The 16,979-nt window shown below is 39.6% G+C and overlaps 2 protein-coding genes across 2 annotated transcripts in view; one reads left to right on the top strand and one right to left on the bottom strand.

The window, feature by feature from the left end:
* Positions 1-9,807: 9,807 nt before the first annotated feature.
* Positions 9,808-11,515, top strand: LOC121617456 (olfactory receptor 1-like). Its single transcript, XM_041952644.1, has 4 exons — positions 9,808-10,030; positions 10,587-10,764; positions 10,844-11,147; positions 11,222-11,515. Exons 1-4 carry the CDS (start codon positions 9,808-9,810, stop codon positions 11,513-11,515), a joined length of 999 nt encoding a protein of 332 aa, XP_041808578.1.
* A 3,234-nt stretch (positions 11,516-14,749) lies between these two features.
* The window catches only part of ubl3a (ubiquitin-like 3a), a 34,265-nt gene continuing 32,035 nt past the window's right edge, over positions 14,750-16,979 (bottom strand). Inside the window, exon 5 of the mRNA XM_041952648.1 lies at positions 14,750-16,816. Coding sequence (XP_041808582.1) covers positions 16,764-16,816 — 53 coding nt within the window. The 3' untranslated portion in view covers positions 14,750-16,763. The remainder of the gene's footprint in view (positions 16,817-16,979) is intronic.

Genomic DNA, 16,979 nt, shown 5'->3' with positions numbered 1-16,979 from the left:
GAAAGAGGAGAGCTTCACACTGCCAGTCAGTTGGGCAGTCTATGATGACCACATTCTGCAGATGCCAGAGCCATTGCTTTGAGCTATTTGGACTATGCACCGCTGAAGTAAGAGTTGTGTAAATTGACAAAGATGTTGGTAATGGATGAGATCAATATGGAGGCTGACATTGACAGGCAAGTTGGTGGTGTCTAAAGTCATGAGGATGTTGGACGGGACCATGATGGTAAAATGGGATATAAATCTAAAAGGCTAAACACTTGACTTACAACAATCATTCAATATTCCCTCATTTGTAGTCATGACCATTGGGTACTAACCAAAAGGATACAATCCTGCTCAGAACCTACTTTTGATGTGCAAATGTATTTCAGAATACGCCTAACGCCAGCAGAAAATACACTATTCATGCATCTAATCATACTGCTTTTTACATCATAAACACTGTATGTACATAAAGTCAGGAGAAACTTTTTTTTTTTTTTAGCTGTGTCATACTTTAATTCTGATTGTACTCTTCCTGCAGTCCTCAAAGGGTAGAAGTTCATAACTGAACTATTCTGCATTCCCTTGTTGAAAGCTGGAGCAACTCTGCCTAATGAGGCTGTTAATGAGTTGTTTGTCGACAGTGCTCTTGCAGGATGATGACACATCCAGAACAGTTAGGTAAACACTTTGTCCCAAGAATTGGGGGGGGGGGGGGGGGGGGGGTTATGTCATGGAAGTTGGAAGACAGCAATAACTGCATTGCCTCATGAAGTTAGAAACTTTTCATGACCTTGCTTATTTTAATAGGAATAAACGTAAAACAGTATTCAGTGTTAGGTCTGGTGAAAGGAAAAGGGAGACTGATAAAACTCTGGAACTGCTCTGCAGGTGACCCAGACACGAGTGGGCTGCTGTATTTTGGTGTTTGTTTGATTATTAACCAGTTGTCTGACAGATGATCGGGATGTGAATGATGTGCATTCATACGTGCATGACTGACAAAAAGGGATGTGATATGGTGTGTGTTTGGGCTCTTTTCGTAGCCATACTGATGCTGTTACTACTTTTTGCCATCTGTCAAAACAACTACACCTCGTCATGGAATGAACAACCTGGCCATAAAGCGCACGCAACAGGTGCTTCTGTCCCTTTGCAAACATGCAAATCTCCAGGGATTCATCATTGAAAACCAGCTCAAGGATAAACAATCACTACAGTGACAGATTATGAGGAAAAGAGGCCATCAATCCACAATAACTGATTGTGAATCTTGAAGAAGGTCTGAGGTCCAAAACATCATCTAAATAAAAGAAATGCATATGGAGCTAGAGTGTGCAACTCTTCTTTCCTATTTCCACACATTACTGAACACACTGAATCAGCTCAATGTCAACCCAGTCCCTCTGGCCTCATTAGAAAAGAAGGTCTTCAAAGTACAAACGCGGACCTATATGTTTGTAACTGCCATAAAAACTACATTTATTTTTTATGCATTATTATTTTTTGCGCAGTGTCAGGTTGTTTTTTTTTTAACTTCCTCTGAGTACATTAGAGGACATAAAATGGGGACATTTATGTTCGTAAAGTGCTGACTTTGATGACTCGCCTTCCTTATGGGGACAAAACACAAGTCTCCATTATGTAAATCATTAAACGTTAGGGTGAAGACTTTGGTCAATGTTAGAGTAAGGTTAGGTTTAGAGTGTGTGTGTTTGTGTGTGTGTATCAAGGGACAGTCCTAATGCAGTGAAGGAGATGGAAAAAATGGCTCCCAAGACTGCAGGGCCTTGTGTAGGGACCAGGTCTTGGGAGAGGAAACTTGTTACTGAAAACAAAAAAAGCACAAGGAATTGTATTTACTCTTCCTTGCACTTGAAATTCTCTCAGGACAGCTGCTTGTGCATAACAAAACTGAAATCACATTGTTAACAGTTGTTAAACAGTTGACTAATAACACTGAAAATTTTAATTATAATTCTCAGAAAACAAGGCTTGAAGGTTTGTGAGAATGTCACAGAAATAAGAGTAACTTAAGTTATAAATGTAGTGGAGTAAAAAGTACAATATTTGCCTCTGAAATGTAATGGAGTTGCAGTAGAAAGTGGATATATTTAAAGAAAGTAGTACCTCAAAATTGTACTAAGTACAGCAGTTGATTACTTTCACTTTTCAGCACTGTCATAAATGTATTCTTTATTATGTGAGCAGTCCCCCTTCCCTCCAAAATGAACACAGAAAAACTGATTAATGCTAAAAAAAATGCTATATTGAACATAAACCTTTTGTTTTGCTGCAAATATAATCCCTGGAAAATCCTAGGATACATACATACATAATTTACAATTCTTATTAATTTGATTTGGCTCAATGTGCTATGCCTAAAACAATACCAGAACCTACTCCAGAGACTGATGAAGCTCTAGGGACACAAGACCTCTAAACTCAAACTATTACATGGAGCGTTAGCCGTAGGGATTTACTACTAAGGTACTGTCTCCAAACTAATGAAATTAGCCCACTGAGTATATTACCTCCATTAGTTGGCTGATGTGCCCTTGAGCAAGGCACCTAACCCCCCAATATGCTCCCCGGGCCCTTGAATGCAGCGCACTGCTATTGTGTGTTTGCATGTTGCATGTTGCATGTGTGTGTTTCAGTAAACCAGTGATGGGTTAAATGCAGAGAGTAATTTCCCAGTTTGGGATTATTAAAGTAAATAACTTTTTTTTTTAATTTAAAACAATGCTGTCAGTTGTCATAGTTGCAGATGCAATAGTAGAAGTACTTGTGGCAGTAATCACTGCCATAGTGGTAGTAGGAATGCTATGAATTGTTATTGGGTGTTAGCACATGATATTTCCTTAAGATGTAATCTTTAGACCATGGTTTCATGAAAACTTCAGCATTTCCAGGCTCTCTTTTCTTTTTTCACAAGTAAAGAGAGACTAAAACAATAATAATGGATTGTAGAGTTAACTTGGCCTAACATTCCCCCATTACAAACAGGTCTATCAACACCTCCTACAGGCTGACCCAGGGGACTCCCAACACAAGGCCACTGTACCTCCTCAGGGGAAGCCTGATCTGTTTTTCTCCTCATACCAAACTGCTTCCCAGAGGACAGCAGTCTTGCTTACACCTGTTTTCACCAAACTGACTAATTGATCCTGAGAGGTTTCAGCTCCCCTTACACACACAAACAGACAGAGACAGAAATACTGAACACACAAGTGGGGCATCTTGTTATTGTCAAAGAACTTTTGTTTTTGCAAGCTTTTTTTTTTGAGTTGCCAGAATATGGCAGCCTGTGTCCTTCATAGCGATAGATTACTTCTTGTAACTTCTGTAGGGTAACTAAATAGGTGACAATGGGTCTCATGCAGGAAGCAATATAAAACAAATTTCCTCTTATGTTTGTCTGTATCCTCGATTTGTTTTTATTTTGTTTATAACCATTGATTTCTTGCATTCACCATAATTTGTTATTTGTGCTCTTCTCTTAGGTACAAATTTGTCCGACACAAGGAAACATACGGTTTTAAATTTGAGGAACATAAAAACACACAAGTATCATAATCAAATTTAGATGAGAAAATATAATCTAGATTATATGTTGTCCACTGAACCCAATTAAGACTATAAAAATCCTTGCATGACATTGTATGAATGGATTACATACTGCTCTGAGATGCTTTGGCCATTCAGGCCTTACGCAGATAACATCTTACAGGAGATCACACAAATCCTTGTGATGGGACGGATGAATGGCTGCTGAGCCTTTCAGATTGCTTAAAGCGCTGCTTTTAGACTGGGGCAATACTCTTGGGGCTCCAAAGTGGGCAAAGCTCACACTGGTCAAATCCCATGTGTTCACAACCACAAGTACTTAGTGCACTTAATGCAGTTTTAGCCACATGGTCAGAGGATAGGATAGGATAGGCATTTCACAGTCTTCTTTGAGTCGTGCATTTCCGAGTGTACTGACAGCTGACATCATTCATGCCCGAGTGCATATCAGTTTTCACACAGTGCTACAACAGACATTGAGAATTTTTTGCTATAGATGGACTCCCAAATACACATCAAAGCACTGTCTCCATTCCCATTCCTCAACCATAAAGCAGTAGTACTCTAATCAAGTACAAATAGTATCAGATGCAAACTGTCACCTTTTGAATGTCGAGGCCCACTGGCCAAGGTGAGCACACAGTACTGCAGAACGGCTCAGTGGGGACGCATCTATCTCAAGGAGCTGGTGGAGATGGGTGGCTGATAAGTGGTGGTAAGTGACTGTAATTATGGAAACCACTCTTCAGTTTAACTTTTACAAGAACTCACATATATAAAAATTTCACATAGGTGACCGGGGTTATGCTCTCACTCCGTGGCTAGTGATGCGTGCAAACCCCCAGACCAGTTGCAGTTTCACATTTTACTTAAATTTCTTTTGAGTGTTTCATTAATCCTTTCAAGGTTTTTGAAAAGGAAGAAACCTGTGGAAAATGGAGCGAGGGCATTCAGGCTCCACAGTTTGTTTTGATGATGCACTTGCTTGGCCTTGTTCTGAAGATAAAATTTAAAAATACGTATATGCAGATATTGGAGTGTTCACTGAAATAACAGCAAAAAAGCTTCTTGAATACCACCGGTAGAAAATAAGTAATAAGTAATAATGTATAAATTCATTGTAAGGCATTTATACAGTAGATCTCCAACATAAACATGCAAAACGTAGCGTCAGCAACTGGTATGTCTGTAAATGCTGGTGGGGGCTTGAGTCCCGGATGTGCCTGGCTTTGAACCACTGTCTGTGTCAGGGGTTTCAGAAACTGATGCACCTGGAGTGGCACTGCTGTCAAGTGGAGGGTCTGACTTGACACCTGTCAGTGCAATCTACTCGCAAGACCACCACTCCCTCCTGTCCTCCTCCAGTTGTTACCATGAAGCACTTGGCATGGGCAATGCCGTTTTCTAGCATCCATTTTCATGTCATGCCCTGAACAATATTTGTTAAAGGACATTAAGTTGTAAAAAGAAAAATATACTGTAAAATGAAAGTCTGTATTTATCAAATGTAAGCAGGCTTGTGCCATGGACATCTGTACATCTATATCTTGTTCACAGTAAGTCATATTAAGATAAGGTAAGATTATATTTAATTGATCCCTTGAAGGAGAAATTTGGGAAAGCTAGCGGCTGCAACAGGCTGCCACTACAGCAGAAATCTTTCCATTTACACAAACACTCCTTATTGAACAAAAAACTTTACCTGCAGAAAATCGTACTTATTTGTGACAAAACAGGAAAAACTTTTCAAAGATTCACAAACAGGGGCAGAGCAAAAACAACGGATACTTTTTTGAACCCTCACAATAACAAAATGAACATCAATGTTGCAAGAAGTTCCTGTCATCACCCATCAGAGTATAGAGCAACAAATTACTTGTCAGACAGAAAAGAAATAACTGACCCACGGAAGGGAAACAAGGGCTACAGGCTAAGGACACAAGCACTATCACTTGAGAGCTTTCAGCGTCTGGGCTCCGGTGACACTGCAGCATGCGTCAAGCCCTAAAGCAACACAAGATTTCATTTTGAATTTTTAAAATCACCTGTACGCTCTAGTCTGACTCTCACATTTAGGTGTGCCTAATTGTATTTTTGTTTAGTCCTTTACCTCAGACTGGTGGTGTTCATGTTAACTGGTGGTGTTTATGTATTATTAATCTTGTATACTGGCTACCTCACACACATTTTAATCTGACATACGAGGGTTTGTGTCAAACAAAAATGTTGACAAAAAATGAAGGCAGCATTAGTTTGTATAATCTGACTCTGAACAGAAAGCAAGACGAAAGAATAGAAATATGGAGCTGCAGGCGGCTGGGAAAATTCAGCCAAAATGGTCTCTGATCTGCAGTTAAGTTTTATATACTGAATATGACAGCACTGTCTCAATTAACACAACTTAGCCAAAAGATTTTATACACAACTCCAATAATATCAAAGCAACCTCACTACAGTTTAAAATGCATCTCTGATTGGCATATTACTGACTTATTGGGCAAATACTCAAGTACAACAATTCCTCTCAAACTCAACTGCTAATGACAACTGATCTACTGGTTAGATGGCGGAAATCTGTACACATGCTTCCAGAGAGATCACCTGTGTGTGCTTTGTGCTGTTGAATATGGAGCAAATGCTTTGACTTAATTAGGTGATTTAACGTTTTATTTAGGCAACCAAACCTTTGCTTTTTTTCCAAGCTAACAGTGAAATCTATCAATTGCTGAAGAGTTAACTTAACGTTACTAACTTAACGTTAACGTCCTGAAATATACATGGAGCAGATTTAGTCTCAAAGCTCAGCGATTAGGTTTGTAATTACTTCAGTCTATCTTGATTTTATACTCACTGCCAGTATGTGCTTCAGCAGGGTCTTTGGTCACAGTGATTGATCCATTTCTCCATTCTGATCCTACAGACTTGGCACTTGAGCCTGAGCCCGCTGTAACAAATAGGGAACAAAATCAATACACTTCTGTTCAACCGAAAACAATGTGCATCAGCCAGCCAGTTTAAGTGAATATCATCCAATTAAAAGAATATTAAACAACATGAATTAAATAATCTATAGAGAGAGGTCACTAAGTCAAAACCCTGCTGTTAAACCATTCAAGATGAGTTAAATTTTGTCCACAAGGGAGCAAACATAGGTATCAGAACAAGATGACAGATAGACAGTCACTATAGAGCACCATCATTTTAAGTTAATGCTGATGTGTTACTATGGTGACTGTATGATGTTGGCTGCTTTCAGGTCCATCAGACACAGAGCAACATTAGCCTCAATCCAACACCAATATTCGCTCTCCTTTTTGCTCTGGTTTGATCATCTTGTTTGTCTGCAGTTTAGTGTTTTTTTTGCTGGAAAAGGCTGCTATAGCGAACATGTGGGTGGTTAAACAATGAGATAAAAGATGCTAGAAAGTTCTGAAGAGCTGCATAGAGCAGAGTGGTAATTCTCCAAGACTGCACTACCGTGAGCATCTCTATCAGATTATGCAGAATAGTTTATATCAGTGTTAAAGTGAAAACCATTGATCAATGGAGATGAATGGATTTAGAAATCTTCAGCAACACTACATGTTATCATACATACACTAGTATTGATCATTATAGATTACTAGAGACACTTATAAAAATGGTGTATCCACATAAATCCTACAGGGGTCATTATGGAATTAAAAGCATAATCATCGTCACATCAGTAAGTGTGGTACTGCGAGGTAAGTCAAAATTGATTTTTGTTTTTGTTTTGTCTATCATGTATGTGTGTGGTAAGATGTGCCTTATAGGCCTTTTTCATGGCAGACACTTTTATTTGTTATTGCATGAAAAGCACTTTATATTGTCAAATGTCAAGCTAAATGAAAGACAGACATGTGCATCTCCACAACTGAGAAGCTGGTACAAGTCAAAGCCTGGCATATCATCTTGAAAAATTATTTAAATGATTAGTTGACTGGCAAAATAGTAGATTGTTTTTCATTGACTGATCAGTTTGATCCACAGCTCTGGTCACATTGACATGAAAACTTACTAAATCAATTCAAACAAAATAATACCAGATCCAAGCCAGGTCTAATGGGCCTGGATGGAGAATTAGCTGCGAAATATTGCCCTTTTTCGCAACTGTACATACCTGACGCTGGGTTTTAAATTTAAAGCCTCCATAATCCGACCAAGTCCAAATGCAAGTAAAACAGCAGAGACCTCGTCTGACACGGTCTAAATGGAGAAAAAGCAGTGAGATCAATACACTTTTTTCTGGACAAACAAATCTGAAAATAGGTTATAAACAGTATTGCGGCTGATACTGCCACGTTAAGTGGAGTACAAATGGCGAATCTTCACAGTAAAACTCAATTTTACATCTTAAGTAACCTCAACTTGTGAAACAGATGCTAACTTCAGCCTCAAGAATATCTGCATTAGCTTAACGTTAAAAATTAAGCAGCTCTACCTGTTCAATATTTCACCGAAAAGTTAGCTTAGGTCAGCCACCAAAACACCTAGTTAACAGCTCTTTGGTGCTTTACAGTGCTGTCAGTTGAATAACTGCCCAGGGAACACTTGAACATGACCCCCCTCGGTCCCACAAACCTTGCTGCAAAACTTAGCATCGCCGCTAGGTAGCCTAGCCTGCCGTGCTGTAGTGAGTACCGGAAGTTACCGTTAACATTGTTCGCTCTTATTATTTAAACCGCTCCCCTCTTAAAGTCAAACATGAGTTAGTTTGAAACTTCCAGTGAAGCAAAAGTCTTACCTTTGTGTCTCCGAGTGTGGTCTCTAGTGTTGCTAGTAACAGCTTATTCCTTCACTCCATTTTAGCAGTCCCATAACTTACATGATCAACAAGGTTCCGACCGACCGATAACGTTACAAACTGTCAGTTTAGCCATGTAGCTATCTTGTGTAGCTTCACGTTGTTAACCCATGACACTGTATTTTCTCTCCTCAGTCCACTTAGCATGAATTGACAGCACTTTCTCCATGGAGTAACATATTTTGCAGCAAAAAAAACCCTCGATTTATAGGTCAGGAAAAACAAAAGGAAAAAGTAGAAACATGCTAGCTTAATGTAGGACATGCTATGTTGCTCTCCTCTCCCTAAACACATCAACACTCACACAGGAGCCCCTTTGTTTGCTCTTGTTAATACATGTAAGTCTGGTCCTTAATACTTAAAACTGCTACTTTTTCAAAGTTAATACCCAGATATTCTTATATTTTTTATCTTGTGCAGGCATGCTAAACTTGAATTTAGATTTTTTATTATTTTTATTGGATTTATCTTTTAACAGTACCAGCTGTGAAAGTGTTCATATACTGTGTGTCTATATCTATACACAAATCTTTTACTTAAGTAAAACTGGCAATACTACAATGAAGAAATATTGAATATTTGAAATTTTATATGAGTAAAAGTGTAAAAATATTAGCATGAAAATATACTTTAAGTACCAAAAATGCTCATTAATGCAGAATGGCTCTTTTCAGAATATAGTATATTGTTGTATCACAATTGATGAATAAAGTGCACATCACTTAAACGTTGCAGCTTGTAATTATTTTATATACTGCTGGGAAGCTTGTAAATTTCAGCCTGTGGTTCAATAAAGTCTTATTTTAACCTACGATAACATGTCGTCATGTAAGTAACTAGTGACTAGAGTTATCAAATAAATGAAAATTTGAGAAAATACAACATTTACATCTGAAATTTATTGGAGTAGATCTATCAAGTAGCAGAAAATGGAAATACTCACAAAAAGTTCAAATTGTGCTAATTGTGCTGCTAGTATGTAAATCCTGCTCTGTGCATTGGTTTGTTTTGTTTTTGTTTGTTTTTTAACATCCACCATGCATGGTTGCATGGTACATAACATGGCTTGCAACAGAAAGCCTTCATGTCAAACTTAGGTTTTGGTTTTGCATCCAGGGTCAGAAAATCATCAGGATTCAGTCTAAAAAATAAGCAAATATGAGGCTTTATGATATCTTACTATGAAATGATTGTCATGGAAAGGTTATTTATTTTTTTGTTTTTTTCCAATCTACTGGGACAAATTTCCATCAACATACGTCTCGCTTCCTGCCTATCACAAACTCTTTATAAGCCTGAGCGGCTGCTGCTTGTGAGTGTCACACCGTCTAGGCCGTGCGGCGAGGTAAGCACTGATATGCACAATCCCTCTTAATCATGCGCTGCACTGTACTGGCTGTAGTATCCGCCTTAACTCTGCCTTCAGTATGTTTCAGGTGGAAGACAACTCCACGCGTGTGTCAGAGTTTGTTATTGTGGGCTTCCCAAGTCTCCAACCGCAACACTTTGACTCGGTGGCGTGGTTCTTCTTCTTCCTCTATGTGACCACAGTGGCGGGCAACCTTCTGCTGGTGGTGCTGTTTGCTTCGGAGCACAGTCTCCAGAAGCCCATGTACATCATCATGGTCAGCCTGGCCCTCTCAGACATTGGTAAATATGTTATAGTTTGAGTCAACTGCAGTACATCTACTTTAAAGATCTAGTTTATGAGGCGTCACAATGGTTTTATAACAAATATCACTCCTGACAGTCTTGACAACAGTTAAACAAACATTCATGCTCTCATTGATTGCACAAATAACTGTTGTTGACCTCGAGCGCACTGTGGCAGAGGCAACAGATTCACCTAGATTTGTCCAGGAAATATGAGAGAAATAGTTGAAAAATCAATAATTGAACTGCAGTCCACGTTTCTGATGAGCTGAAAAAAGTAGGTCAGAGTGAACCAAACACTGGTGTAAAAATCAAGTGTTGTTTCCAGCAACTGATCTGAAGGATTTCCGGCTGTGGAGTGTTTACAGGGCAGCATGAACCCATCTGCTCTTTAGTTTAAATTAACGCATATAAGTGTATGTTCATATATTGCACATTTACATGCATATCGTCTTCTTTTATCGTGAAATAGGTGAAGAAATGATGACATGTTATCTGCTTTGCATTATCTTTTCTCACTTTTCTTTCCACTTTCTCTCTTTTTTTCCTACAGGCTTTACCACAGTGGCTTTACCCAAACTGATCGCTCGCTACTGGTGGAACGACGGGAGTCTCGGCTTTCACACTTGCCTCTTCCAAGAGCACATGATCCACTATTTTGGCTCCTTGAACTCCCTGATTTTACTGACCATGGCCCTGGACCGATACCTGGCCATCTGCTTTCCTCTCAGGTGAAGGAGTCATGTGATTAGTATCACCTCTGGAACCTGAATTAAGACTACAAACAACTTCCTCCCATTTTCTCCTCAGATACCCGACGGTGATGACAAACCAAACCATGGCGGGCCTCACGCTCTTCTGCTGGGTGGTGGCACACATCTTCCCTGGCATCAGCACCGTCAACTTCACCATGATGCCGTTCTGTGGGCCCAACCAAATCATACACGCCTTCTGCGACACCATGTCTCTCACGGCTCTGGTGTGTGGGGACCCCAGCCAACAATTCAGCGCCGCCTTTGCTGGAGCCATGTTTGTTCTTTATGTTCCGTTAGCCTTTATCATCTTCTCTTACATTTGCATCATCATCTCAGTATTGCGCATGGCCAGTGGACAGGTGAGGTTCACCTCCTAAGTCTTTTAATTCAATATTCAGAACTCATTTTAACCCAAATCCACTGTTCTCCTCAGGGCAGAATGAAGACCTTCTCTACCTGTGCCACCCAGGGCTGTATCATTTGTATCTACTACATACCACGTTTCTTTGTCTACTCTACACCTTTCTTCCCTAACCTGACGATGACCCCTGACAAGCGTATAGCCACCACCCTCTTCTACAGTCTTTTCCCTCCATTGATAAACCCCTTCATCTACTGTCTGAGAACCAAGGAGATAAAGCGAATATTCACGCACTGGGTCCACAGACAAAAGGGCGTTACGCCAAAGAGGCACGGCCAAATTATGGCTGTCCCCAAGTCACACTGACATGAGAGGTCTATATGGTAATATAAATTTGTGCATTTCTTCTTTTTGTCTTTGTCTTTGTCTTTGCATGTGTACTAATAATGTCTTAATTGAATAGAAACATATTCTGCATTTACCTGTGTCAATTTATTGTGTTTAAAACGTAAACAAATGACAAAAAACAAACAAACACGATTCCCTATAAATCCTGTGGTTGTAAACTGAACTGTTCAGCTGTGCAATACAATGATAAGACGTACTGTATGAGACAGACATTTCCAGCCTCTTCTACATCAAAACACACACACACACACACACACACAGAATTTACAGGCATATCAGGCACAGCCTGTCAAAACAAACAACAACGGAAGGTAGATACATAATTATTGCATGTAGGAGAAACAAAAGCAAAGGGTAACGACTGCTTGCTACTCAGGGAGAAAAGAAAGAAGTGAAATGCCTTCAAAGAAAATCTCCTCTTCATGCAGAAGAGTACCGTGTAATATGGTTATTATGGTTTGCTAGTATTAAAATGAATCCATATTCATGATGACCTTTGGGTATTAAAGCACAAATATATTACAGCTGTTTGTCTTCGTACCATGAATGGTGATTGAATTTGAAGGGATCATGGTAATATTATGGTGACAGAACCTCTGGGAAGCTGATGTTATGGCACAGTCATCCAAAGTCAAATCAGCATTATTATTGCAGGAAATCTGGGTTAATTTAGACTTTTACCAGACTTTAACCTTTTAAAATAAGGTTGGGCATTCACATTATCTGTATTCTATACATCATTTTTAATAGAAGTATGTGGAGTTTGGTAGACATGAGGACGCTCATCCATGTTATTCTCTAGATTTAAAGAAAAACGACGATCTATGCTGGGTTAAGTGAATCAGTCAGACGTATTTGGAGTGCAGTGATTTGACAACAACACAATCTGTCCCTAATCAAATGAGAAACTGAGTAATCTGCAGCTACAGTTGGAGAACACAAGATAGATTAAATATATTATCTTGAATTTTACAAGCTCTTGAGGCATAAATATCAGAGGCTTCTAAAATACATTAGATATTGCATATTTTAAAACAACAGCACCAGGGGTTAATTCCCAAGTGATAATAAATGCAATGCAACTGTGCAAAAGAGCAAAAGAGAGATATAAAGTAGCTCTAAAGGAGATAATCAGTTGTTTACTTTCACCCAAACAGAAGATTAAGAAAAAAATCATCCACCAAATATAACATGTGCCAGTTTATGACTCCTCTGTGCCTTTATAGCTCTGGTGGTGATGAATGTTGCTATAACAGTGTTCTGTCAGAAGATGGCAGCATCCTCAAACCTTGTGATTGGTCACACACTGAGTGAAGATACTCATGTCCTGCCATGCACTTTGGCTAATGCCTGGTGGATATTTACACCATAATTATAGTTTCGCCTGTATAATCCATCCAAACATGAGCAATGAATGTGCAAGCTTTATGAAAGGGGTTCCCCATGCACGCCCACCCTGCCAGTCGTATCCATCTTTACACCCTGTTGTTGTGGTCAGACGCATGAAATCATGTAGGTTTTATTAATGTTTACAGTCTAGCCGTATACGTAAATGCTGCTGTTGTAAATGTCACGTATATTTAAACGATACTGCAAAACGCAGACTTGCGTTACCTTTGAAACAATAATTTTCTGTGGAGAGACTGGTGTTTTGTTCAGAGGCCAGGCAGCAGCAATACTGAGTGCTTTAATATCACACAAACAGAATGTGCCCTTCTGAGTGGTCCTACTGTAACCACAGTCTCAACTGTCTGCACACAGACTCTTTATATATACATATGCGTGTGTGTGTGTGTGTGTGTAAATAAGAGAAGAATAGTTGTATTCATGTTGAATATCTGGCCCACATTGCAGTCACTGTGAGGACACAGCGTGAGTGCAGGGAGGAGACATGAAAACAGGGAGGAGGAGAGGAAAAAACTACACTGAGGGCAACAGTCATCGTATTTTTAATAAACCGACTTCTTAGCGAATCAGAGCGCTGTGTCGCCATGTCACAAAACTTAGTGATGTTCAGAGGATCAAGGCTTTTATTGCTTGAATTTGAGTCTGTCCCCACAGTAATGCGACACCTCGTCTGTTCAGTGTGTCAGTACTGGTCAAAGGATGGCAGGTTGAACTGTACTCTATGTTCCACGCTGTACTTCCTGCTGCACTTTGGTCCACTGACTGTTGCACTAACTGGACAAGTGTCTTAACAGCGTCACATGGCTGTCATGGAGAAATGACACCATTTAATCTTATTCTCTCCAGCATTTATAAGCTTGAATGTTAAGTGAGCGGAAAGTAAGAAATAGTTCTGGTGGCTGTCAACTCGCAAGAAACACATTCAAGAAACATGTAACTGAGTACATTTACTCAAGTGCTACTTAGGTACACTTTTGAATTGAGTCTTTTTATTTTATGCTACTTTCACTCTACTGCAAGTTTACCATTGATCTTACAGCTGGAATTACCTTACAGATTCATGTCTTACACACAACACCATGATGATCTTATACAAAGTATTCAGTTATGGTACACAGTGTGTCAGTGTTACAGCTACATTAATAGACTGTTAAAACTGTTTTATTAATCATTACTCATTAATGCATAAACAACATTTTACTGAGCTAGTTTAAGAAGCTACAATCTACAGTCAGGTGCATTAAATGGTTCCCAACCTATGGGTCGGACCCTTCCTCAGGGTCCTAACATTAATCAAGGGAGTAGCGAGGTGGTTAATGTGGTTGTGTTTTGCTACATACATTTGTCCTTATTTTTTGGACTACTTATTTTTCTCTGCAAAATATTGTTATTCGTCTGAAAAGTAGCCAGCAACCACAGCTGTCACATTCATGTATTGAGTAGCATAAAATGGAAACACTTAAGTACAAGTACCTCTAATAATCTTCAAAAATTTGTTCCCTAGTTTCTACAAAAGGAGAAACAAAACCTAAGAATAAAAGCTACCACATGTTCTATCATAGTTACCTAAAAGTACACAAAGTAGTAAAAATCACAATGGTACAAGTACATTAAAATGCTGCTTACATGTCAGTGCATCAATAATATTAAATAAAATTAATACAATGTATATGATGATATAACTATAAAGAATCATTTCATCAGAAAAACCTCCACAAAGCTGTCAGATAGTTTGTCACTTGCAGAGCCAAGATTTCTGTGTAATAAGACACAACAAAAGGCAGCACACTTCAATAACCTTTATTTAGATTACAGATGTATTCCATTTTGAAGTTTGGAGAGGGAGGGGGAGCATTAGTGCTATTTACAATTGGTTTGAAAACGTTTATCTCTGTACAGATTTGAACCCTGATCAATATAAACAATATTTTTTTTAAGACCTAGTGCTGTTACAAAGCGATCATTTAAAGCAAAAAACCACAAAGAAAAAAAAAGGATTACATTAAATTATGAACAAATGAAAAAAAATAATAAAAGAGCACAGAAGAAGAAATAAAAATAGAGCCTGTCGATGATTAGGGAGGTTCTGCCGCTGTTAAGCACAAGACATTGTCAGCGAGTGACTGTGAACTGGCTAGAAGCTAACCGTATACACAATCATAGACTAAACACCAATATACTGTATATCAACAAGATCTAGAGTCATCATGTTCTATATAAGATTCATATTAAATATATTCTACACGTTACCTTAGTTTGGAACATTACTTCCATTGGAAAAATATAAAATAAAACAATAAACCTTTTTATACATTTTTATTAATCTGATGATGAGCACATGCTTCAGTTGTGCAAAATGGACTTATTAATGCAGAGAGAGAATCAAGGAGAGAGGAAGAAGCGAATTAAGACAAATAAGGAATATTTTCATTCCGAGTTGATTTCCCTGCTTGGGCAGCAATTGTCAAGAGAGATCCTTCACAACACTGTTTAAAAAAGGAGCACAATGAGCCTTTCCTCTGAGAGAGGGACGGTGCATCAGGGAGGGAAGAAAACTGACGTTTTATTAATCACAACACTGGTCGGTCAGCAATGTGCGCGGACTGTCAAAACACAGTCACAAATGTCATGGGCAAACAAATAACCAAAACAAGACCACCAACACTGGCTGCTTGTCTATTTGTTTGTCTGTCAGGCTTTGTTTGGCTAAAATATGACGAGTGAAAGAGCAGGACGTGTTCGGTCTGTACGGCGCTCTGCAGACAAAAAAGGAATCATTTCTCTCTTGTGACCTTTGAGGGCACATGCAGAGGAGGGCAGTAAAAAGGACACAGGTGTGTGTATACTCTGTGTGTGTGTGTGTGTATACTCTGTGTGTGTGTGTGTGTGTGTATACTCTGTGTGTGTTTGTGTGTGTGTGTGTGTGTGTGTGTGTGTGTGTGTGTGTGTGTGTGTGTGTGTGTCCTGGTTTGAGTTCTCTGATCAGGCACGTCTAAGCTTCGTCTGCTGCACCGAGGGAGATCACACAAGCACATATGGTTGGATGTGTAGACGGGGTGTCATACTGTGTGTGTGTGTGTGTGTGTGTGTGTGTGTGTGTGTGTGTGTGTGTGTGTGTGTGTGTATGTGTCGGTATGTTGATGAGTTGTTAGTGGTTAAAATTCTCAGCAGTCTAGATGAGAAAACAAGGCCACACACACAAACTTGGGCACTGCATTACTATGACAACCAGCTAGAATGAGGAGCCAGTTAGAAACTGACTTTTCACCGACTGGCTGAGGATGGACAAACAAGGTGTGTATGTCTATTGTGTGTGTGTGTGTGTGTGTGTGTGTGTGTGTGTGTGTGTGTGTGTGTGTGTGTGTGCGGCAGAAGGCTTAAAAAGGTGTGCATTAAGAAAAAAAAAAAACACATGCAAATCCAGTTCCTTCCTCAAATTTTCAGTTATGACAACAAATCAAGTACAACAAAGGAATCAACTTTATCGTTAATCAATTTCCTGCTCCCAACTCTGTGTCCTGGATCAACCTGAGCCTGCTGTCTCTCTATGTATGTTTGAGTGTAAGAGAGAGGGGGGGGGGAAGAAAAAGAGATGAGTGTGTGTGTGTGTTTGTGTGTGTGTGTGTGTGTGTGTGTGTGTGTGTGTGTGTGTGTGTGTGTGTGTGCGCGCGCATTTGTCCGAATGCATATCCGCATTGTGGACAAGCTCCAGGACAGGGGACAAGCTCGTTAGGTCCAGGATGTTGAGGGCGAGAACAGATGAGAAGGATGGAGGGCCGGCGGTGGCGGCGGCGTGTATTTACAGAATGACACAGCAGTTACTCTCCCCGGTCTTCTCTCTGTTCCTCTGACCTGTGAACACACACACACACACATCATCATCATCATCATCATCATCAGCAGCAGCAGCAGCAGCAGCCGCAGCAGCCGCAGCAGCAGCAGCAGCAGCAGCAGCAAACGCTGATCCCACACAGTCACACACGTACACAACTAATCATACGTGGTGAAATATAAT

Source organism: Chelmon rostratus, chromosome 14 (assembly GCF_017976325.1).
Source record: "Chelmon rostratus isolate fCheRos1 chromosome 14, fCheRos1.pri, whole genome shotgun sequence".
NCBI lineage: Eukaryota > Metazoa > Chordata > Actinopteri > Chaetodontiformes > Chaetodontidae > Chelmon > Chelmon rostratus.
Note: the sequence above shows the minus strand (reverse complement) of the source record. Positions and strands in the feature narration are given on the sequence as shown.